This window comes from Bombus huntii, chromosome 2 (assembly GCF_024542735.1).
Source record: "Bombus huntii isolate Logan2020A chromosome 2, iyBomHunt1.1, whole genome shotgun sequence".
Classification (NCBI taxonomy): domain Eukaryota; kingdom Metazoa; phylum Arthropoda; class Insecta; order Hymenoptera; family Apidae; genus Bombus; species Bombus huntii.
The window spans coordinates 19,175,102-19,200,361 of record NC_066239.1 but is presented as its reverse complement, the minus strand read 5'-3'; the positions used below and the strand labels follow the sequence as shown (position 1 = coordinate 19,200,361).

The window sequence follows — 25,260 nt, the reverse complement described above, 5'->3', positions numbered from 1 at the left end:
TGAAACGTTCTTTTCAGATTTTCTTGTATATTTTTGTTATATCTTGGGATTGACAATTTTAGGCTAGTTTTGCAGTAATGATATTAAAGATACTCGATATGTTAAATATTAATGAACGTTAAAGCACGCCGATTGAACTACGTACACGGATTAAATACACATAGATATATCATATCGTAATCCTGATGCACGTGATACCAAATTTGCGTACGCATATCAACACATTTCGAGCAAGGTACATAATTTTATTACGTGCACGTTATTTGCACGATAGCGTAGATGATTTATAGAAGTTCCAATTACATTTAATTCGACGAGCAAATCGACAGAAAAAAGGTTTCTAGCATCCATTGAAACGTTTACGATTTTTCATCGTGGCACACGGATGAGTCGTTGTATTTTTCATTTATTCATCCACCAATTGCTATCCTTTATTTTTTCTTTTTTTTTTTTTAACGGTCGAATCATCATCGTTGTCGCGTGTCAAAGAACAATAGTTCTACGTGTGCGTGTTCATATAAAATTCCAAATACTCTTGAAATCTTGCATATCACAGATATGTTGGTCGCCTTTTAATCATGCTACAGTTTTACTAACTCGACCATTTTATCAGTTGCACCAGGTAATCATGCTTTAGTGTATAATTCGATTTGTTTTTATTTGAATGAATTTTACAATTAATTCTCATTGAGAATTATAAGTAAAAGTATAATTATTATCATTATTATTGCTATTACAAATAGACCGTAATTCAATATTTCTAAACACACATGAAAGAAATTGTTCGATATATCGTACATCAACACTTGCACGATCGTCGGTGGAATGTTTTAGATTTAGAAATTAAATGTTTTTTATTTGTTTCATTTTTCTTGATATTGAAGATATAAAATATCTCGTAGCAAAGTGGAAAAGATATATAAATTACCTACTTAAAATTACCATCAGAAACGACATATAAATCGTTAATATGATCAAGAAAACGCTAAGAGGATATGAGATTATTGATCAGTTTACTTTTATCCTGAATAAGTCAGAACATACAGGATAAACATAATTATCGATATCAATGTCGTTTCTATCTCACACTGAATCGACGGTCGCATCATCTCGGTTGTCGCGTCTCGAAGCGAGACGCATGCTCGATAGAAAGAAGTCGCAGAAATTAGTTTCGAGATATTTGCTCCTCATTGGAACATAGTTCTTCGTTTCCGCGATTCCATCGCGGTTTCTCCTTTTCTCCGCCGCCTCATTGTATCCTTCCTTCTCCCTTTCCTCCCCCATTATGACTTTCCCTTTTCTCTGCCGCTCCATTGTCGATCGAACCCTTTTCTTCCTAGCTTCATTATTTTTCATTTTTCACCGACCGAGCACCACGTTACAAGAACACGCTCCGTGTGTGCGTCTATGGGTTGTCTATTCTCATGTGGAAATCTCGTATAATTAATTAACTATGTTCTTGTCGCGTTTTGGAGTTTGATTGACCACGATGTGTATATGTATTAGGTTGTCTCAAAAGTTTCTTTCCTTTCATAAGTGAAATAATAGATGCACATATTTTATTTTGTATTATTTTATGGATTAAGTATGTTTTGTAGTAATAGAATAAAATGGACCAAATATAATTCAATAAAATAACACAAAATAAAAATGTTGTGTACTACTTTCTTTAAGAACGAAAGGAACTTTTGGGACAACCTAATAAGTAATACAATAAATCTATGGTTGGATTTATCTGATAATTAATAGATAGTGGATGTTCACGCAATTTGATATTTTTATGAATGTTAAGTGACACATGAAAATGGATTTATTTCACCTATTAACTATAATAAGAAGGGCTTTATTTTGCACATTTTACGTACCCTTTGCATACTAACCCTTCTTTGAATTATTTTTCATTCAGTCGTGTTCTTTTATCGTCAAAAACTTTCCGCGCTTTCAAAAAAACATAAAAACATCGTTGTCGGTATGCGTGATTTCTTGCTTGACATGTACCTGATTTAATTTACGTATTATGCCGAAGTCTTTCCTGAAACAATAAATAGCTTTTTATCTTTTACGATGAAACAATTCACATTGAGACGAAGATTGGACCACAAAGGTACGAAGTCATGATGATGTGAAATTGAGAAATTCTTCGGGACGCTAACGAAAAACACGAGCAAACTTATCAAGTTTCGTCGAACATTCAATAATTCTTTTCTCCAAATGAAAACGCCTTATATTCTTATTTGTCCGTTGGATCGCTGTTGTTTCCAAGCAATCGTATTAATTCCTATCGGATTAACGAATTCAATCCAAAACCAATTAACTCTACCCAACAGAAATATTGTAAATAGTATAAAAAGATTTGCAGGAACCTCGCTGCGAGGAAACAATTCCAATATTCGAAGTAACGTATACGGACAAAAGAAAAACGCCATTCGGCTATCAGCAGTCGAACAACGTTTTTTTAGAACTACAATAACGTTCGTAAATATCCGGATACTTGTTTATTCTAGAGGAGATATACTTAATTCTACTGTTACTTGACAAACTTGTTATCTCCGGATTCTTTGACTTTTGATAAGACAAACGAAGAAGGGTTTTCTAAACCTACAGAAAAAAATCTGATGTTAACACAACCAATGATATTTAAACAAAAAATTTAGAACATGACATTAAAATTTATTATTTTAAATTCATTCTGCTGCTTATCTTAGAATTTATCTCTGTTTGTGTCATTTTCTTAGGATAAATATGCTTATGGAAATAAGTCTTTTTTTTCATGGGAATTGGATATTAATCGTGTACTTAATAATAATAAAAGGTTGGGTTATGTTACATGTATACAATAGTACATATAGTTGATAGTAAAATAAATTATAAAATGAGTCTAATTTCTACTTCATCGTTACTTCGAATACTTTGATAAAATTCACATATCGATATTACAAATCGATCGAAGTTTCTCGATATTTATAAAAAGTAATAACGTACATCGATCCCTAAGGAAACTTTAATTTAAAATCGTTTCGATGTTACTTCAAACACTTTGCCCGGTTTCACGAGCTTCTCCCTGCGACGCGACGTAACAACTCCTTTAAAGCACGGTTAAGTGCGGTTTGAAGTTTCGCGAAATTACTGTGTAAAACGTGGCAGATAACGACAAACGTGACCAACGAAATCGTCTCTTGTCGCCGGCAGTTCAATATGCGATCCGCTGTCACGATAGTAAAAGTCAGTAATTACGAAGAGCACTGTAGTAAACCTGTGGTGGCGGTCTACTCTGGTCGAGAGGTCGTAAAACGTTACTTGTTAATGAAATAATTAAACGGTCGTCGGTACTTGAATCTATCGCGCCCATTGGGGTCTGCTGATCACTGACCAACTTCCTGTCGTCGAGTAGCGGTAACTGATAACGTGCTTTTGACCAGATTGCTGTTTATTACAGGAACTGGGCAACAAGATTTCAGTTACACGGAAGAATTGTTGGGTTGGCACGTAATGACTTCACGAATGGTGACTATCGAACAAGTGGAAAGTAACTCAATAGATTTTCTCTCCAGCTTCTGCGAATGGCAAAGTGTTAACAAATCGAAGGGTTAAAAACAAAAACGACTCTTCCAATTTTTGGGAATAAAACATTCGTTACAATTGCTACGTATCTTGTAATTACGTGGTGGAAGAAGCGTATCTAATTAAATTACGAAGTTGTGGATCTCGTAAGAATGATCGTTTTCGCGGGATATTTGTAGTTATTTTTAGTTTAATTTCAAGAATTGCGACAGTGTTTTGTCGTCTTTGATAAACGAAATGATAAAAGATGTGAACGATTAAATCGTACAAATACTATATAGCCAAGTCTGAAGCCCAAGTATTGAGCGGTACAAACTAGGATGCAGTTTATAGAAAGGCTGAGTGTTTATTAAATTCGTTGCTTGAACAGGAAATCGGAAGTTTCGATAACGCGTTAGTTTTATTATCGAGAGGCAGGAAGCAAATTATTAGTTTTTCATGGAAATCAGCTGCCGATACAAATTTAACACGGGGGTCAGTGCATCGCGCTGATAAATAATTACGCGTATTTTGGGAAGCTACGTTTATTATGCATACTCTTTAATGAACCATTGCACATGGTATTAAATACAATGCATGTCATTCGATTTTCGACAATATAATACGTTCGGCGTGAAATTCGCGTTTCCCTATGACGCAACGTAAAAATTTCTTTTGTTCTTGTTCGTATTATTATCAGTTAATATAGAAACGATATTGAGCGAACAAAACAGTATCAGGAATCAGATTCATTGGAATAATTCATTATAATAATTATACGGAAATGTGGAAGCTATCGGTAAGGTTGGTTCATTGTGAAGGATTTGAATGGTTAACAAAATTGGGAAAACAATTGAAGCAGCACGAAATTCGTTAAAAATTACGTAATTAACGTAATAAGGTTTCACGAATAATGAGGAATAAATTTAAAAGAGCGCTATTGTTCAATTTTAAATGCATTACGTGTAATAAATAAATGAATTGCACACCACGTAACTCTAATTATTGTCTTACCTGAACTAATCATAATATATTTTTACTTAACATATACATGTAGTATTGTGGAAAAAAGGCCTGTGGTGGCACCCGATAACAAATATCACCACTCGACACTAACTAATGTCGGACGACGGCAGCGCAGTGGTTAGCGCTCTAGGTTACGAACGTTCGGAACCCGGGTTCGAATTCCCGGTGACCGGATTCCGATTTTTCTTCCACGATACAAAAATGAGAAGAAAAGCGGCCGTACCCAGCAGCGACATCTATACAGCCTAAACGTTACGATACTACATACATTCGTAGTAAATCGTGTTATTTTGCTTTGTACTTTGCGCTTTTTTAAATAGATGTTTCTCCTGTGTTCATAGAAATGACTGCTACCCTTTACGATCCCTCCGAAATATATTCTTCGCGTGGTTGTATGCATGAACGCACGCTGTTACGACGTGGATACGCGAAAGTGCAGGAAACTTGAAATTCCCCACGCGGCACGGTGTAATTACCCTTACGCAACATAATTATCCTCGAAACTTGGGCCACATTATTCTGCACGCCCGGCGTCGCGACGCCGAGCGGTAACGAGTTGCGTTAGAAGGATTCCGACTGATTATGTCTCGAGCGCATAATATGTTTGTTCACGCGTAAGAACACCGACGAGATATCGGACGTGGTTGGTTAGTAGAACAAAACTTTCGCGAATAAAATTACACTCCCTAACGAACTTCCGATAAGTTAACCCGCGAACGTTGTTTCGCGAATGACTGGCAATTCGTTCACGTGAAACCTTTATAAAGCCTAATAAGCAGAAAATTTTCGAGGACGTTGATTAATGGTTTCCTTTTTTCTTTCGTGTTAAAGCACGCGATTTTGATTTTATGAAAGGAAGGTTGAGATTGCGAAGGTCTTCGTTATTTCAAGATCATACAACTATTTGGAAATTATTTGATTTCGTTTAGAACATCAACGATTAATCACCAATTATCTAAATTGAGAAATGGAGAAACGCGACAAGGTTACACGGACTATTTTTTTAATTTATTTTGCAATTTACGATTATTTAATGTCGACGCGGTAAATAACCATTAATTTTTTAAGTAAAGAGATGAAGTTCGTATGTGGGATTCGGGTTTTACAGGAGAATTTTTGAAAAAGAATTATTTTGAATTCTAATAAAATTCATCGAAAATAAAAGCTTCGATTAAAATATCGTTTACATGAATTTATGATTTCCATAAATATTGACCAATTCAAATTTTGTACGAGTCATGTCGTAATAGAACTTCGTGTAAACCGTAAATGCTCATTACTGTTGATATTTGCTCTTTGAATTATTAATAGGTTCCAGTGGAGCTGGGCTCGCTAATTAACAACGATAGTACTATGCAAATAAAGATAAGAGCAGCAGAATATAATCGTTTTCGAGCATATAAACTTTTAGCTTTTAAGTTAACAAATATGTAATCATAATGCGATCTTGGATTTTATTTTCTGCCTGGAAGTATCGACATAAAGATTATTTCGTTCTATAAAAGAGAACGATAACATATTGAATATTTTAATTTAATGCTTGAATATCTTTACAATTTTTCATTTTTACTTAATTATTTCGAAGTATATTTTATCTGTACAAATTGATCAGTGGAGGTATATTTAAAATTTTGCTAAATTCATACTTGTTCATAAATAGACTAAGAATTTGTTGGTCCAACTTGTCATATCAAATAACCTATTAATATTTGAACGAAATTGTCTTGGATCTCTTCTCAGAAACTCTATTTTCCTCGTCGCTAAACGGAACTTTCGATGCATAAAACCAACGATCTCGAAGTTCCTTTCATCGAGACATTCTTTTCGTGTCACCTATTTTTTACCAGGAATAAACGCGTGCTATCTATTCTTACCCAGCGACGTGTTCGATATTTTCTTTTCGATGATACCTCGATTCTCCAATAATCAATCATGTTTTGCTGTTTATCTGCTACGTTAGAATCGATGTACGTGATTTTATATCTTAAAATTTCCTTAGAGATTTTAGAATACCGAGGCTATACAATTATTATCGTTATATAATTAAACTGTCAATTATCTTGCATTGAGTAATTTTGTAAAAAAAATTAATTAAATTTTTTGTTGCATTTGGACTACATTTTTCACAAGTTTGACGACTGTGTGTTATAAAAAAAAAGTGGAATAAAACACATTTAAAAAGTTCAAAATTGACCATTCTCCATTACTAGTGGCGTATTTGGATCGCTTGATACTCAAAAATTTCACTCAACTTCATTTCTCTTGAAAACTTTCCAGCTAACGAGATCAACGGTTCTATATCTTTTGCGATTTAGTTATCTCACGTTTCTCGATAAAGTACAGGCCTCATGACGAGTTTTCGTTACTTGGATAAAAATTTCGAGCTTCAATCTTCCAACATGAACCAGGATGAATCAGGGAAACCGGAAACGCTGTGATCTTGTAAATCTTGTGGATCAGAAAATTCATTCCCTGACAGGATTCAGCAAAGAAGAGAATCAATATCGTTCGAAATGTCGCGCCATTAATTTCAAATCGAAATCCTCGATCTTTACTTGGATTTTCGTTTAATGGAAAACTGTAATGTAAAGCGAGAAGCAAACGAAAATCGAAAAAGAAGCAAACAGCTGACACTTGACGCGATTAGTTTTATTTGAGTTCGAAGAGAGTTTATGGGAGTCGTGTCGATAGTCGAACAACGTTCCGGCTCGATGTAGCTGAAGTTACTGCAGGAACGATAGTTATCGTTAGGATTATCGTAACTTTTCATTGGAAAGCCAAGGTAAATGTGATAATAACTATGATTTGATTGATCGATGGAGATTGAATGCTCGTAATGAGGATAGAGTTTCATTTTAAATTTGTTGAACGAAATTTAAATGTCGTCAGATCGCTGGAACATAGACTGATACAATCATTAATCCTCGTTTATTCGAGTAATTCATCTACTCATAGAAATTTATAGATAGAAAGAAAAATTTGTATAAAAATGTCCATGTCTTGATACCTTCACTAAAGTTAATTATTATTTCTATTCTTTATATGGACCCATCTTGTTATTTTTACGCCTTCAGTTATTCTGATATCAACGATAGAGTCATATTTATAATATCGTTAATTTATTGAAAAAGTGACGTAATTATAAAAAGTAAAGTTTTCAAAATTATTAGTAGTTTGCAAATTTTTGTTTCTTTTTGCAATGTCCTGTAATTTCCTAAAAGCCTGTCTTCTTCTTGGTTAAAACTTCATAAACAACAAGAACAGAAAGAGGAAGAGAAAATAAAGCGGAAGAAACGTTGCTGAAGTATTTCTAACATTATACACGCGTGTGTAGACATTCAGCTCGTAGCGACATATCTGCATATCAACGTAGTTCTCTGCTTGAAATTCTTCTCGTGACACAACATAGTTACTCGTTGCACATAGAACTTCATCCGCATTCGCGTGTGCGCGCGACGTCGTTGCAACCCTTCGAGTCAGTGGCAGAGACGCACGTCGAGACGCCTCAAACGAGTCCGAGGACGTGTTCCTCCCTTATGTTCCATCGATTTTTTATACCGAGCTCCGTCAACCTACGCATTTCTCTTTCTTCTTTAAAATTTTTTTATTTCGACCTTGTTGTATCAATATTCGATCAATTTTTCGATTCTTTGTACATTTTTCTTTGCCATATTTTACGTAGAAATTAATTCAAAGACATTTTTTACGTAAATATAGTACGATCTATGGATATTGGAATTAATCGTCACACAGGTTGTTCGCATATTCGAACGATATTTCACATTCATTCGGATTTATTTCGTAAATAATTTTAAATTTAAAAGTAGGCTCTTAACTTCCAATTTTATCGCTATACGTAAACAGCCATGTAGTGAAAATTAATTATCGTGAAATACGTTGCTCTTTTCTTTTTTCGTTAATAACACATTTTAATATTAATAGGTTTCGTTTTTTCTCACGTTACAGCATCGTTACCTCGTTTTCCACACAATCGTTGCGTTGAGTTCTCGTGTTCGTTTCGACGAATTTCTCTCTCCCTCTCACGGTCTCCGCTTTTCTATTCCGCTTTTTCCGCCTTCCTGCGTCAGTCAGCCGATGAACTTGTCAATTTTCGTTGCCGGAACGCGTGAAACGATCGGCTGGCATACGTGAACCCGATTTTACGAGACTGCATCGGATTGCACTTCCACGACGCGATCTCTTTCACGGGAAATATCGATGGTAGACAGGCATACACCTGCCTCCCGGTATCGAAGACCTTGAAATTCAGCGTAAATTCAGCATATTATGTTACTATGAAAATCTATATCGAATCTCCAGTGAATTTAATCTGAAATAACGATCATTATCTTTAACCACAATCAGACAGGATCGTTATGGGTATCAATTTTTTTTTTTTAAAGAATCGAGAATAATAAGAAAGATTTTTCATTTTTCTAGAAGAGAGAATAAACATGGAATTAAGCCAGTTACTTACTTTTACGAACCTAAACGCTATCACATAATGAAAAAAATAAGAGTGAAAAATTTATGACAGGTGGAGTTAATGAATATGGCTTTTAAGAAAATGTCGTTAATAAGTTTTACGTTAATAAGAGTTACGAAACAAAGATAAACGAGCTGAAATGCCACCAACGTGTTCGATTATGACTTTCGATAAAAAGAATCGTTCACATTCCGTCGTGAACTTTTAGCGAAACAATATTTAAAACGTACTTCGTTTATTGTCTGTTACAGTTTGGACAGAGATCAGCCGTTCACATTCCAGCTGGGAGTTGGCCAAGTTATTAAAGGCTGGGACCAAGGATTGGTGGATATGTGCGTGGGCGAAAAGAGGAAGTTGACCATACCGCCGGAATTCGGATACGGGGAGAAAGGAGCCGGAAACGTAATTCCTGGAGGTAAGATTGTTTCTTCGTCGACGTTCTTACGACGTTCGCTGTGTCTGAAGTTTCTTATCATCTTCGTTCTATCGGATAGAAATTACTTTTCTCCAAGGTCACGATAAACAATCGTTTTAATAGATATTCGATATCCAATATGGGAACTCGCGTACGAGTAAAATACACGGCGAGTCTAAATTTCTGATACAAGTGGAATTAGAAAGATTCTGGGGGCGAAACGAGTGAAAAATCGGATATAACAAAATTGCGTTGGAAGGTCCATTTTCTAGAAAACCGAATTTGAAAATTTATCAAGTATACGTGAATTCGCCTAGTTTCAGTAATTACATTTTTTATCAGAATAATTCGGAAACCTACCAAACACCAAAAATCAAACGTATATTTGTTTCATTTAATATTCGTGTATTAAAAACGACTAATAAAAATTGTCAATACGAAAGCACGTAAATTTATATCGATCATCTTTCGTGTCATTTGGCGGTAGATAAAGTAAAAAGTATCGGGAGCTGAAATTGATTGCATCAATTCTATCGTTCAGCAACTCACGATAAAGGCTTGTCAACGAGAAACAAGGGCGAACATAAAAAGGACGAAATTGCAACGGTTTCACGGCGAGAAGTTGCAGTTTAATGCTAACTCTCCTCAAATTATCCGTGGGTCCCATCGATTCTCGGAGGTAAACGAACGAGACCAACGGACGAATCGATACAAAAGGGGATCGTTAGTAACGAAATCAGACTAAAAAATGCAATTGCACGGAAATCCAATAAAACGTCAACCATTAAATCGAGCACTAGCCATCGCAGTTGACCCGGCTGGATCAACAGCGACGCTCGTTCGCTCATTTTTTTCTTTTCTTCTTTGCGAACGTTCTCGCGTTAGATAAATCGAAAGTTAGCCCCGAATATGCATATACCTTCGATCCTGATCCCATGTTTTATGGAGGGCTTTTATTGGCGAAGAATGAAGTTCACTCGATAATATTCGGTGGAAAAGGTTTCGATGCGGGCAGATAATTTTTTCTGCGCAGTAACTATCCTCGGTGATACTGAGCTCATTATATGGAAAAATATTTCAAAATTTAAATTCGTCGAAGCGATTAGAAAAATGAAAATTTAACTTATAACGGAGAGAAAGTAGAAGAAGGACGAGGAGATGGAAGGAGAAAGAAAAAAAGCCAGGGATGAAGTAAGGAAGGAAGCAAGGAAAGGAAGCTATTAGGGTTATTACCGTGGTTCCTGCTCATTCATTAAATCTGTTTTATCATAACTCGATCAAGACTTTTAACCCTAGATGGCTTGTACTTCGCCTGAGCTTTTTTACAAGTTCCTAATTACTAAAATAATTATTTACTTTTTATATCCCATTCACAATGAATATACAGGGTGGTTGGTACTGATGGTACAGGCGGAAAGGGGGTGATTCTACGCGAAAAAAGAAGTCGAAAATATAGAATAAAAATTAAACAAAAATTTTTTTTAATTTTTCCATCGAGACAACGATCTACAGTGAGATCCGTTATAACGAGACGTGATAAAGCAAAGTCTCAAACGAAAAATTTTTATTCCATATTTTCGACTTCTTTTTTCGCGTAGAATCACCCCCTTTCCGCTTGTACCACCAGTTACCAACCATCCTGTATATACCAAACCTGTGTCACAATTAAATACATAGATATATTCTATTTGATGATTTGTGGATAAAGACTGCAAAAGAAGGAACGCGAAGAGTCACATTATTTTTTATTCTTTATGAGAAATCAGTTTTAAAGTTTTACAAGATAATGCAAACAGAGTCCTATTATTCTGATATAAAAGAAAGTGTATACTGAATTTTGAAAAAAATGGCAAAGTGGAGATGGTTTATTCCGACTCAAGTGTGAATATATTTTATATTATGAAAAATTTTGTTCGCTTTTTCACGTTTATGCTATATTTTAAATTTCCAGAACGAAAATTGAAAGGGTTCCGTAATCGTTCTGGAAACGACGCAGACTCCTCGTTCATTTACCACGCGAATTTTTCATGGTTTCTCCCAGTCAGACTGTTGTCTGTGGTTCTTTGTTGCGGAAGAACGTGTAATGAGAAGTTACAATGTTCGAGGGCTTTGCAACGCGGGTGGGTTAACTGCGGTTTATGCGTTTTATGGTTAATTAACTTCTTCGCCGGCCAACACGGGTTCACTCGTCTCCTTTGTGAAAAATATTTGCGCAACACGACGTTTGCGTTGGCGGCATAGCAGGGCGAGACCGGAATATTTGTCGAACCTCTTCATAGTCGCTTCGTTTCAATTTTTCAACGTTTCTCAGTATATTCGACGCGATTCAATGAACATTCGAGACGATTATCTTCTACGGAAAGGGAAAGCTAATTAGGTGCAGGTAGACATGGAATAAGTATCGCGATTAGTACTCGCGATTAACCAATTCAAGAAGATCATTATATTTCGACGAGATTTACGATACTACAATGATGTTCTTGATATTGTTATACATTATGGGAGATATTACGAGATGTACTGACTTGATATAAATAATTTCAGGTTTAATGAGAACGAACGGTAGGAATTTTAAAATACATAAACGATAGATCTAAATTGGTGAAGAAGTTGACTAATCTGAACGAGACATAACGATACCGAAATTTCGAAATGAAACCTTCACTTTTAATAGTCATAGAAAAATATAGAATGTCTAATATTTGTTTTAGTTATTACAAGAAAATATTATGTCTCGTCCAGATTACTCAACTTCCTTCACCAGTTTAGATCTATCGTTTATGTACTTTAAAATTCCTACTGTTTGTTCTCGTTAAACCTGAAATTATTTGTATCGAGTCGGTTTAATTGAATTAATAGCTCGAAACTAATTTTACTAACGAGAACTTATTTTAATCGATTAGAAATATCCTTTCTTCCAAGCTAAATCGAGGTTTTACTTATTAATAACGATACTCCAATAAGTATCATCTTCTTTGGCACGATTTCAGGTTAATATTTGAACTAAGTTCACTTAAATTCAAACAGTTTGACTCAAATTACTTGACGTGTACAGAACTTGAATTCACGCAAGTCGATTAATATGAACGAGGCTTTATACAATCGCTATTGTAGAACGACAAGATTGTGTCATGTCAGAATCAAGAAAAGGATCTTCATTGGAATATTGATATTCAATAACCGAATCGAATCACTTGGATCTCTTCCGGGATCCTCCTAAAAGTATGTAGCTACATTGGAATAACAAACTTAATCGCTGTTTTATTAATTGTTCTTGCGTAAATATATGTATATAATCTAAATATTATGAGGAAAAAAAATACAATATCACGAACAGTTCTTCACTTTTTATTTTTCAACGGTAATCTAAGATTAAACAAAGAATATGTTCTTTGGTCTAATAGCTAGTTTTAAGATTATATACCAAGGAGGGAATAGGTCGGTATATATTGTTCAGTAGACTACCTAACTGTAACGCCTGAGGTCTTTCATAAATTTACAATTCCATTTTAATCTCCAACCAGGATAATAGCGATCCCTCGTAAATTTGACCACGAGCCAGAGAACAATCCTATCGCAACGATACTCTCTTTTCACGCTGCGATAAAAATGTTGAACAATTTAAACGGTCAGTCGCGCGCCATTGAACTCGTTTAAGCACAGATTAATTTGAACCGTTCCCTTTTTACCTCCGTTTCTTTTCCCTGCAGTACAACAATGGAATGATTAACTTTTCCGTTATTTCTGTCTGGTTACCATATAACATTAACTCGTATTTCAGTTTTCCGGGAGGATGAAAGCCGCGAACGAAAATAGTTTGCCCTAGTATTGTTCGGAAGGTAAAAAGAGGTTTCAGATTTCTTGGATTCAGAAAGAAAATCGTTTTCTCCCGGCACGAGGAACGCCGAAGGGCAAAAACGAAAAGGAGGAAGTTGCGTACAAAGAAAAGGAATTTGATTCCATCTGTCGTCGATGTTGCTGCTACAGAAAATAAAAGGAACTTTTCAAGAGTTTATTAGGGTTATATGGAAAATGAGCAAGGTTCTGAAACCTATCGTTTCTACGCAAGTGTCTCTTTCGGTGAATTAACGTTGGAAAGGTTCGCAGAAGATTACGCTCCACGTGGAAATCGTATTAGATTGTCCGAAAAATTCCTTTCGTTTTATGAGGAAACGATAGATGCACAACATTTTTCTTTTTATATTATTTTATTGAATTGTATATGATCCACTTTGTTCTGTTATTACAAAATAGATACATAATTCGATAAAATAATATAAAACAAAACATGTTGTGCACCTACTAATTCCGTGTAAAAAGACAACTTGATATAAAACGTGGAACAGGCTTCTCGATGAAATTTTATTATTAAGTGGACATTATTAAGTTAAGAAAAATTTGTCCTTATTATTGCATGGATAGTGAATTAAGAAAAATTTGAATCTCGGATATACGTTTTTATTACAGGTTCTTTACATATTTTAGTCATGGGAGAAGCGATTGTGGTCGTTCGGTAAATTTTCCTTGAGCTCTAATCCATTATTTCACTAATTCTAACTGATCAATCCGCTCAGTCACTAAATACTAAATTTCCACGGGGCTCACCACTAGACGAGATACATTGTCTGCTGTATTAATTACAACCAGTTTAAGTAGTGAATAATTAAGCGGTATATTTCATTAGGTTACGGTTTAATCACGATAGGACCGTGTATAATTAATACGAAATATGCGCTGATGCAGGCGAGTGTACCGCGTGCTGGGTGTTCGTTGAATTTCGTGGGAATTCGCCGCATAACAGATCATATCGTTATCGGTGAAATTACATTACCATTCAGGACATTATATATTTATATACTTGTTTAAACGCGTTTATTGCCAAAAATCGTTCACGTTTATTTTTACAATATGTAATTGATCTCAGGTACTGCAAACACGCACAGTTGAAATAAATTTACTCCTCAAACTAATGGCTCTTGTAGTTATAAATCTTGTTAACTAATCAGTAGACTGCCGATGTTCATGCATATTCATATTTTTACCAGCGATAAAAAATGAAAGTTAACCAGCGATTCGTTTCACCTACGAAATATTAGAACGTATGCTTCACTCTGCATATCTGATACATTTCTTCGTATTATGTTCATTCTGTAAATTTTTACACTTCTAAATTTCTCATAAATGCAGAGACGTGCACAGGCTACTAATTACAAATTATCCTTAACTATAATCTTATTGTACATACAAGCGTTATAACGTAGTAACGAATAATCGTACCACTTTGTCAGTTTCAGAACGTTGTATTATAACACGGACAGATTTGTCGTTCTTATCGTCGACACGGTTCGCTCGGGTCAACGGTGGTTGCGTAAGAATCGTCAAGATGAAATTGATCGGTCGTGTCGTTCTACTCTGAGAATTAAGTGCACGCCACTGTTAACGAGCTCATTTTCCTTTTCTAATATCGGTTTTATTACATGATCGCGTTACAACAGACGATCCCGTAAACGGAAACGTTCATAAGACGTTTCATAACCGATAGGTTATTTATTGAGATATAACGATTAAACGATCAGAGAGAGGAATTTCTTATTTAATAAAAATGATGTACATCGTAAATAGCTTAATCTGTTAGTGGAATGGTGAATATTTTGTCACGTTGATAATATAGCGTTGTATAGCGTAACTGGGAATGTTTATGCATTTGTGAAAAATTTGAACGTGCAAAAATTGTACAGGATGGACATCCTATGGATATCAGGTCGTCCGAAAAGTTTCATTCGTTTTATAAGAAAATAATGGATGCACAACATTTTCCGTTTTATATTATTTTATCGAATTACGTATAATCCACTTGTTCTATCAAAATAGAGATCACAACGTTCGACAGATTAGGTTTCATGTTTGTATAAAGATGCGTCGTAAAAGACGTGTCTGTAAAAGAAAGACACTTCTCGGATAACCTAATATTTGGATACTTAGAGAAAATGTGGTCAATTTGGAAAACCATTAGTATCTTACCGAAAGCTTCATGTTTATCTTGTTTGGTCCTAAAAGTTACGAAGAATCCACAACATATTCTACGTTATAACACGAATCTCATAAATAGTAAAATTGAATGCTTTTCTGGTATATATATCTTTCTCGCTGTTTCAACTAATTTTGGTATCTGTATTATTACGCATTCTATTGTTAATGTTATTATATACATATATCAGTTATTTAAAGTTCGATTATCTTTGCCCATTTCGGCTTATTCGCAAATAATACTTCTGATTTGACATAAGGTCGCAACCCACTTCTGAATTTGGCTTCAATCTTCGTTTGAACGAAATTAGTAATACACGTCAAAAGTAAGGTATCCGTTATACATCATCCGGAGGAAAGAGACACGAGACAGATTTTTCATCCACGTGGAAGCGTATAGATTGTGGACGAACAAATAATAGAAAATCCACGGCAATCGTCTTTCGTCAGTATTGACAGAGACGTATTGGATTTTTATTGGGTTTCGGTCAATCAATGCGGTCAAGGTATGTCGGTGATTGCACGGGATCAGTGAAATATAATGGAAGATCAAGGCGACTGATTTGGAGAAATCTCATTCCTCTTTTTCATCTTCTACTTTTATCGTCTTCCATTTCTATCTTGGTTTTAAACGTCAAGAACGTTTAAACGATATTAGCCAAAAATTCGGTATCACGGATGAGAATTTCGTCGATAGTTTCCGGTGTCCTCGAAACGGATGCTACCGTCTGCCAACGAGGCGTTTGCAAGTCTGAGTGGAAACCTCTTGGAACGTGTTCGACAACGAGGGCTGTTACTCTAGCAGTATCGTGAAATATTTTATTAGCAGGTCTGCGCTCTATAGGCTCGAGGAAAGGGCCTCTCTGAGTGCAGTGTCGTATCGAAGGGAATTTAGAGGCTCCAGTCTCGGAAAATAGTCGAAGTCCCGGTTTTATTTAAGAGCAACTGTTTAACGTCGTGGAGGAGTTCCTACGTTTTGTTTGCCCTGTTGTAAATTGATACAATTTGTGTATTTGAGAACAAAATGGTTAAAGGGGTAATAATAGAAACGAATCAAGCAAAACGAAAGAAATTGAAATAATTAAAGGTTGATATCAAATTAGAGGAAGTGAAACGTTACTCGGCTAATAAATTTTGTCATATCGTCGATTGGTATCAACCACGTTAAAAAAGAAGAAATTTGCTACAAATTACATATATTCGATATTAAGGAGATTTCTAATAAAAAAATGTAAGAATTTCGTTATTGATCGTCATAAATAATCAGAATGTTTAGATGATTTTCTCGTGCGAACATAAAATCGACCATTTGTTGTATTCATTCAATCGGTGAAGACGATAACGTGTTATTTAGAAAGGAATCGATATGTTTTTTTTAGTGTGTTTAAGGTGTGTTCGCTTTGGAGTTCCACTAAAAAGAAGAATGAAATTGCATGATAAAATTTCAATTGAAAGATCACATAACATATCGTTAACGAAATCATTTATTTCTGACTGCAGGTGCTACTTTGCTATTCGAAGTTGAACTGATCAATATCAGCGACTCTCCACCAACCGCAAACGTGTTCAAAGAGATCGACAGCGACCATGACAACCAATTGTCCCGCGAGGAGGTGAGAGCAATGGCAAGATCTCTTTCATTTTTTTCTAAGGGTTATTCATGGTGATGGCTTTAATATAAATAGAATAAAATATTTAACAAATCTACTAAAACGATAAATTCAATTTATAGATTAACTTCTTAACGCGCAAGCTCGTATTTCGCGTGAACTATGTAATGGATATAGTTTTACCACTGATTTGTTTGTTCTATTCGTTAAAGCAAGCAACGTGCATATAATATCTTGAGATAGTAAATCTAAACTGTAGATTTTTCTCACTTTCCAATTATTAGGCTGCAAATGTTTCTGTAAATTCATACTCTTTAGATCCAGCTAAAAGCTCAAATGATATTTAAGGAGAGATTCCTTTCACTCACTAAATACTGAAATATTACATTCTTTTCGTGCTCGTAATTCACGATAGTTAATCTATAACTAAAATTATATATATTAATACTAATATAATATCGAAACTCTTTTCATACTTGTTGTAATCCTTACACCATGGACCCTGTATAATACGGAATTCGTATAATACGAAACGCATCTCGAGTTGTAGGGGATTCTGCTAAATCAATAATGCGATGGTCGAGGATTATCGAATCCTATTCGAAATATGCTGGAACAATTTGATGGAAAAAATAGTTTCGACGATTCCACTTGTCTCATAAAATTTGTATGGATCAAAGGCCAATCACGGGCATCGCTTGCTGCTGGCTTTATCTCTGGCGTGCAAGTGCAAAGGATTAACATGTGCGCATTGTGTCGAGGGAAAGGGATGTAAAGCTCGTAACGTTATATTCTTTTTTTTTTTTTGCCCTACTGTTTTCAACGTGTAACAAACGTGCGCGACTAATCCTTTGCTACCTTTTTTCGTATTTTATTCCCTTGCGTATATAGATACGTTTTAATCATTTAAAAATATTGTGCGACTGACAACTTTTTAGCCGTGGATATATTGCGTCAAAGTACATTTAAAAACATAGTTCCGAGCATTTTTCATCCCTTTTGGCTTATTGCTGAAGAAAAGAGTTTTTAAATAAATAAAAGCACGCTCGCGCACCGAATTTATATGCTTACCCTGTTTAAGACAGCTTGAAATGCACTGTTATAAAGCTTCAAATTGTATTTTATGTAGAGAAATGTTGGAGCGAATAAATCCCTTTGACGACTGATAAATTCTCCTCTTCCCATTTATTCCTTTGAATTATTTTTGCTACGTATTGAAATCATTAAATAACGATAAAAAAATACTAGTGAAAAATTTGAATATAAATTTTTAAATGACTTAATTAGAAGTAATCAGTGCATTTCGAAGCTATATTTAATTGCTTAACGTGTTTCGTATCACAGAAAACAAAAATTCAATCTTCTAAGAAAAAATCTAACTTCGACACAAGAAACTCGATATACATGCTTCTTTCTAATTGAATACGCTAATTTATCTTTATTTCATTTATTAACTCAACATCCGCTGAAAACGCTTAGCTTCTTTCCGACATGACTCATTAATAGAAAATTGGAGATTGGAAAATTAAGACGTGATGAATCAAATTTTACATCCTTTCTAGAAGAACTTAGAATTCGATACACTGTCAATTCGCATTCCATATTACCAACTAAAATTCAATATACATTTACCATTCTCTTGAATGTTCCAAATATATTGATTATTACTATGTTTAATTGAAATAGTACCTTTTAGTAACCAAGCAATATAAAACTCATGAAATCGATAAAAATAGGCTTATCTGCCTTATATAACAAATACATTTAAAAAAAAGCAGAATTTTGGATTCTATGTATGAGATATATATATAAAATATTGCGTCGTACAAATCATCCAGAAGCCATATCGGTCACGTCCAAAATATGAGAATGAAGAAACATAATAACGTTACAAGTATTTAAACAAAATTTTTTTAATTTACCTTGGACCTTATTATTAAAATCACTTCAACTTGTGAAACTTATAAAAAATAGAATTGATCGTTCCAATTTCTGAGTGATTCAAAAAGAACTTCGCACGATCGTTTCTCTTTACTAACATCGCAAAAGCAAAAGAAAACCAGAGTCTAAATGACTGCGTTACCGCTCGATGCTGACATGTTTGTTTGTGTACAGGTGAGCGAGTACCTGAGGAAACAAATGATCGAGGCGGAGCAGGGCGGAGCCAGCGACAACGAGGAGATGAAGAAGATGCTGGTTGACCACGACAAGCTGGTCGAGGAGATCTTCCAGCACGAGGACAAAGACAAGAACGGCTTCATCTCCCACGACGAGTTCAGTGGGCCGAAGCACGATGAGCTCTGAAGTTTTCGTACCGCGTCGCCGCGTCTCCGAGCACCGCGTCGCCGACGGCATCGTGTCTCGCGCCACCACGTGTTCACATCCGCGCGGAATCATCTCGTCGAGCCTTGTCCGATCCGCGAGGAATACCTCTGAACACGGAACCCTTTGCAGCCGTGTCATATCGATCGATTGATCGATCGTTTGTCCCGTGGACTGTGTTGAAACACGAACATCCGCTTTTTCGACGCGTCTGCTGCGCGGTGCACGCGAATCTTTCAAGCTTGAGGAAGAAAAAAAAAAAAGAGAAGCGCGGACGGATCTCTTCTTCGCTAGGGAATTTCTCTCGTGAAAGGAGGACAGTGGCCAGTCGTCGATCGAAGGAACGAAGGAAAGCGTCTGAGAACTCCGTATCCATAGGAACTCCATAGAGGGACTCGACCGAGAAATTGACCGAAAGAGTATCAAAAGTGCAAAGGCAGTTCAGTTCGTCTTACTAAGATTCCTCTTCTTGTCCAAGGAAGAAACTCGAAGATTACGAGTCTGTACGAGCTTGCTCGAGTAATTGGAAGGATTGCGAGAATTAATCGCAAAGCCAGGCTTAGAATGTCGCACATTCTTTCTACACGAACGAAACCAAGTTCTAAGAGAATCGGTGGAGGTAAAGGAGGAAGAAAACTACCTCTTGCGATGTGTCGACTATGTCCTCGAATGTTCTTGTATTTTCGGGACGTTTATCCCTCTGTCGATGAACACGTTTTCTAAGAAAAGACGAAATAATCTGTCAACGCAATAATAACGCGCGAGTAAAAGAATGGGAAAGAGACGAAGAAATAAGACAGAAGAGAAAAGGACGAGCGTGTTAAGGATGTTTTCAGGATGCTCTGGCGCATTTTTCATCGGAGATATACGGCTTTCAGGGACACGTTCCAACTATATAAACCGGGAATTTACGTTTCCGAGAGTGATAACTCGCGAGTGGCGTAAAGACATGACTGGTCGAGCGATCGAAAACCTGACACGAAGCGAGGCTGTTCTAACGTAATATAATTATACAAATATAGATAGAAAGAAACGAAGGGAAAGAACGGCAGGGAGTGAGAGAAAGAGAAGAAGGGTGATATAATGTGAAAGAGACAGAGAAAGTGTTTTTTCTACACGACTATAGATGTTAGCGTATTAATTAAGCGCATCGATGTAACGGTGCTAAAAATCACACGCGAAAACGTTCTGTCCCTCTCTCAAAAAGCTTCTTCCTTTTTGTCCACCCCCGCCCCTACCCGCCTTTTATGCCGTATCACACACGACACACATTTAATTGTACACACATACACACAGTTACCCCCTTTTTCACCAGCATCGACAAGCCCCGCCGGCATTCTCAGCCACGAATTTCACGCGAGAAACGTATCCAAGACTGGTGGAGAGGAACTCGATAGAGTAGAAGCCGCGAGATAACCTCGAGGATGTTACGTGGTGGAGATGAGTGGCGGTCGCAAAGCAACGCGATCTTTTTTCTCCCATGATCGACGATCTATCATTATTACACTTTTAACTGATACGTTTTTATTACTACATTATATTGTATATTGTTAAAGTTGGACGAAGGTTAATAATAAATCGTGTGTCTCGAGCACAGTTTGTTATATAAAAGAATTTGTTTGATTCGTATACCGCACCAACCTTTTCCTTTTTCTAGTCAGTAGATTTTAGCAAAAGGGATCGTCATTCGATTCTGAATTTTGTCTTACCTCTTGTATCGACGAATCGAATGAAATTATTCCTTTCTTTTTTCGTTTCGAGAAATTCGTAAATTCTTTATTACGAACGTTATGATTATACAGAAAATTTTTGTTAGTACGTGCTTGAAGGTATCATGCAACTGTTCTGAAATTATTTTTATTTCGTCCGCTTTTGAAGGTAAATAAGGATAAATAAGATACAAGTCAAATAAGGATAAATAAAGATAAAGAATGTAAGAACACCGATGCAGAATTATTTTTAATTTGCACGTTTTGGTGACTGGAGCCATACAACGAAGAAACGTTACGTAAACATCGACCTTTTTTGTTGGAAATAAAATACAAATTAAAACGAAGTACTCGAGAATTAATTAACTCGATCCAAACCGTTGTAGATCATCTATGATGGAATCCTATGCTACATTAATCGAGGGTCAATTTCGCAAATTGCATGGAAGGATAGGAACAAAAATGGGGAACACCAAATAAACAAGACGATTCATTATTGCTGCTTTCAATTTTATTTCAAGAATCATTTCCGCAGAAAATTACAGTAATAGCGCATGCGCAACATCACGCAGCGCGATAATAAGGTGATGATTAAATTAATTAAGTTTCTCCTCTCGCCGAACAAATCACACCGTTTACAAATTTTCGCCGTCTAGGTATCCAAAATTCACTACCTACGATATCGGCAGAAATAAAATCGCTATTCACGTTCATAAACTCTCTCGTGTTCGTTTCCTAGTTTCTTCCTTCGTCGACAGAAAAAAAAGAGAGAAAAAGAAATACGTACGAAAGATACGGTTTCGTATCATCGAATGGTTCATTGAATTTCGTTCGGAACTTTCTTTAAACCTGAAGAGAGAACTCAAAGTTTTTCATCGACGGATCAAAAGTGTCGTTTGAGGCACGTTTCGATAAGATTGTCCGATTTTTCATCGCTGTCGTTCGAACTTTCAAGTGTTTGCTCGAATGCAGAAACATCTCAGCGGGTATTTCAATAATCTTCTCGTTCCATGTTGCAAAAGCGAATTGCTTCGAGAAATGCTTTCTCCTCTTCGCGTACGAGCATTTATTCGCGAGAAACTGTCACCGCGGAAGATGCATCTGAAAACTTCTCTCTCCATTTTTTTTCCTTCTTTCATGCCGCTTTTTTCCGCGCAAAGAAGATGGAGAGGATATAAGTTTCAAAAGTCGTTGCATTCGTTCGCGATGCGAAACGCTGACCCGTAAGCTCGTCGCTTCGTCGCCTACAAGCCAGCAGTCGTACTAAACGAGATGTGAGCCGTCTGACTGATCATCCTGATCTGTTTCTCTTTCGTTGTGCTACACCATCGGTCATTTTTAGCGATTGCGAACAGTTGAGTGCATAAAATATTTCTCGATATGTGTACATCTTCTTAAGGAAAATTCTTAAAAAATATACATAACGAAAATTATATGATTTACCATTTAACGCATATGCACGTATCAACTTATGAACCGATAGAAAACTTGTTACTTTTATTCGTCATCTTTCACCATTCGTACAATCAAAAATCTATTAAATTGATAAAACTTGACCAATTTAATTGGTTAGAAAACACCTTTTGGTATCAAAATTGCGAAATTCAACTCTGATCGTCTGTAACTATAAAGCTTTAGGCCAGTACGGTTTGCTCAACTACGGTATTTGATCGTATTTGGAAAAGTACGAACGACATTTGAAGCGATAAGATCGAAAAATAGAATGGAAGGCCTCGAGTTTCGTCTTCACCGACGAATTTCATAAAAACGATAGCTTTCTGCCAACGTACAGAAAGTTCGATAGAAATATATATATATAAGCGTGTATATATATCTATATATGTATATGTATATATAATTCTTTTAACATATAACCTTGGTGTATGCGATTTCCATAGAGAGGCTTTTTGTTTCATCGTGTTCGTTGGTTGCGCCTCCGTGAAATCACAATGTTCTGGTCGTGTGATCAACGTCCGACCGAACATTCGATGATCGTGTTACTATCCCTCCTTTCTTCTCGTGGACGAGCTACAGGTTTCGAGTTTTATCACAGTCAGTAGCCCTTGATGTAGGTGGCGATGTGTTTCTTCTCCTCTTCCGAGAGGCCGTTCTTCAGCGTTCTACGCACTGTGAATTATACACAATTGATATTTGTCTACATCGAAGCAGTAGTATCGTTAGAAGTAAGTTCAAAAGATGCAGGTAATTTTAAATATTAGAACATTTCGTGTAACTTTTTATTATACATAGATATTTTTACATTTAGAATTTTTACATTTTATTCTAATAAATGTACATTTTTCAAGCGTCATAACAGCCGTACATGTCGTTCAATACGTCAGTATTATCAATATCATTATTTTCATATACTTGAATAGTATTTATGGAGGAAAAGTATTTTAATCTTACTTTACACGTAATGTTCGTCAATTTAAAACATTCAAACTATAATGCTGTACAAGTCACGTAAAATATCATTCCAAATAATAGTTTTGCATGCGATAGAACCAAAGGAAATAGTAATAATTAAGCTAACATTTCACGCCATTATTTACACCATGGGTCAAAGGCATTCCAGATCGCCGAGGATCCTATCTCGTAGGTTTGGCTGAAGTACCTTGCATGACACAAGCGTTTAATGGAAGAAACGAATGGTTATTAACGATACCTACGTGTCTTTGATAATCACGATCCATACCATAATATGTGCTAGTGCTACAACTAGGAAGTATTATTATAATATTAGATATTTAATCGTTTCACACAATAATTGATCAAGCGAAAATTGATTCATGTGTGTTAGTGTGAGTGACATTTGTTATTAACATGACGCGAACTCGCAGTTAACGGAATGAAAATGAACAACTCGCACTTGCATATATAATTACGAATGCTGGTTAATGCATTTAGAAAATTATGACGCGCGTTCGCCACCTATGAATCGAATAATTTTCAAATTCAAAGCTGACGATTGTTATTATCGAGATATCGCTTGAAATATTTAATATTTTATCAAAGAAACACGATTTCATCGAGTATACCAGATGTAGGTATTCTCTGAATTTGGAAAATGAATTTCCTACTAAATATATTATAATGAATTTGACGTTAATTTAAATCGTTGAAATTATACGAAAGGTTTCTTTTGATTTCGCGTGCACAAAATATTTTAATAATTTTGTCATAATCAAAATTGTCATTCCAAATATTCATACCAACAGCACTGGAATTATTATCGACATTTTCAAATTTATTCTACTAATGAACATTCGAAGAGAATTTGATGCGATATTATGTATTTGCTTTACGATTAAAGACATACCTGTATAATTCCATGGAAGTATTATTTTCCTAAAATTTTGTCAAAATTTCGAACGAAGATTATACTGAAAAAGTAATCACTTCCTGAGTATAACCAATTTGATTGATCAACAGTAGCTGCTTTCACTTCTTCTATTCTCAATGCATTCCAAACACGAAATCTGAAATTCGTTTGGGCAAGTCGATCGATTCTATCCACGATGGCACGATGAAATAACATAGGAACTAATCGAATAAAGAAACGAAAGGTAACCATGCAACTATCGATAGACATCTAGACAAACGCATTGCGTAACTCGAATGAGAAAAATCGAATTTACTGCAAATTATTCAGTTATATACAATATAACGTGCATACGTTGCTTCTTCCTAGTAGTACAATAGCTGCTCATTTGTAATACAAAAATGAGACGAAACGTTACTTTGTGCCAGCGATCATCCAATCCCATAAAATAAACTTTTCGAAGCGATGCCATTGAAATTGATTCGGATTCATGAGTACACGTCGAATCTCACCTAATGGCTAATGTACATGAAACAGAACACCATATTACCGCCAACAATAACCACACAACACGTTCAACAGTGACTCTTTAGAGAATGTCAATTCGTAGATTCATTCTTTTCGTAATAATAGGTCCTGTGATCGGCCGAATTGGCCGATTTTCGCGCGTCGTTGACTTCCAATTTAATGTTGCTCGGGCGAATCGCTAGTGCTTCGATCGTCTGACAAACACGGGATCCATATAACTCCGATTTATTCGGCGTAACGCGTGTGCCGCGCGCGTCGGGACGCACCAGAAC

The 25,260-nt window shown here is 35.8% G+C and overlaps 2 protein-coding genes across 6 annotated transcripts in view; one reads left to right on the top strand and one right to left on the bottom strand.

Moving 5' to 3' along the window:
- LOC126874697 (FK506-binding protein 2) overlaps positions 1-21,040 on the top strand; it is a 115,867-nt gene extending 94,827 nt beyond the window's left edge. Inside the window, exons 2-4 of one of the 2 annotated variants that reach the window (XM_050637039.1) lie at positions 9,304-9,467; positions 16,995-17,119; positions 19,220-21,040. In XM_050637039.1, the coding sequence (XP_050492996.1) occupies positions 9,304-9,467; positions 16,995-17,119; positions 19,220-19,408 (478 nt within the window). In that variant the 3' untranslated portion in view covers positions 19,409-21,040. The remainder of the gene's footprint in view (positions 1-9,303; positions 9,468-16,994; positions 17,120-19,219) is intronic. The other variant, XM_050637050.1, reaches the window with a different exon arrangement.
- Positions 21,041-21,624: 584 nt separating this feature from the next.
- LOC126874592 (FH1/FH2 domain-containing protein 3) overlaps positions 21,625-25,260 on the bottom strand; it is a 241,936-nt gene continuing 238,300 nt past the window's right edge. For all 4 annotated transcript variants that reach the window (XM_050636828.1, XM_050636840.1, XM_050636834.1 and 1 more), the window contains one exon: positions 21,625-23,262. In XM_050636828.1, the coding sequence (XP_050492785.1) occupies positions 23,189-23,262 (74 nt within the window). In that variant the 3' untranslated portion in view covers positions 21,625-23,188. The remainder of the gene's footprint in view (positions 23,263-25,260) is intronic.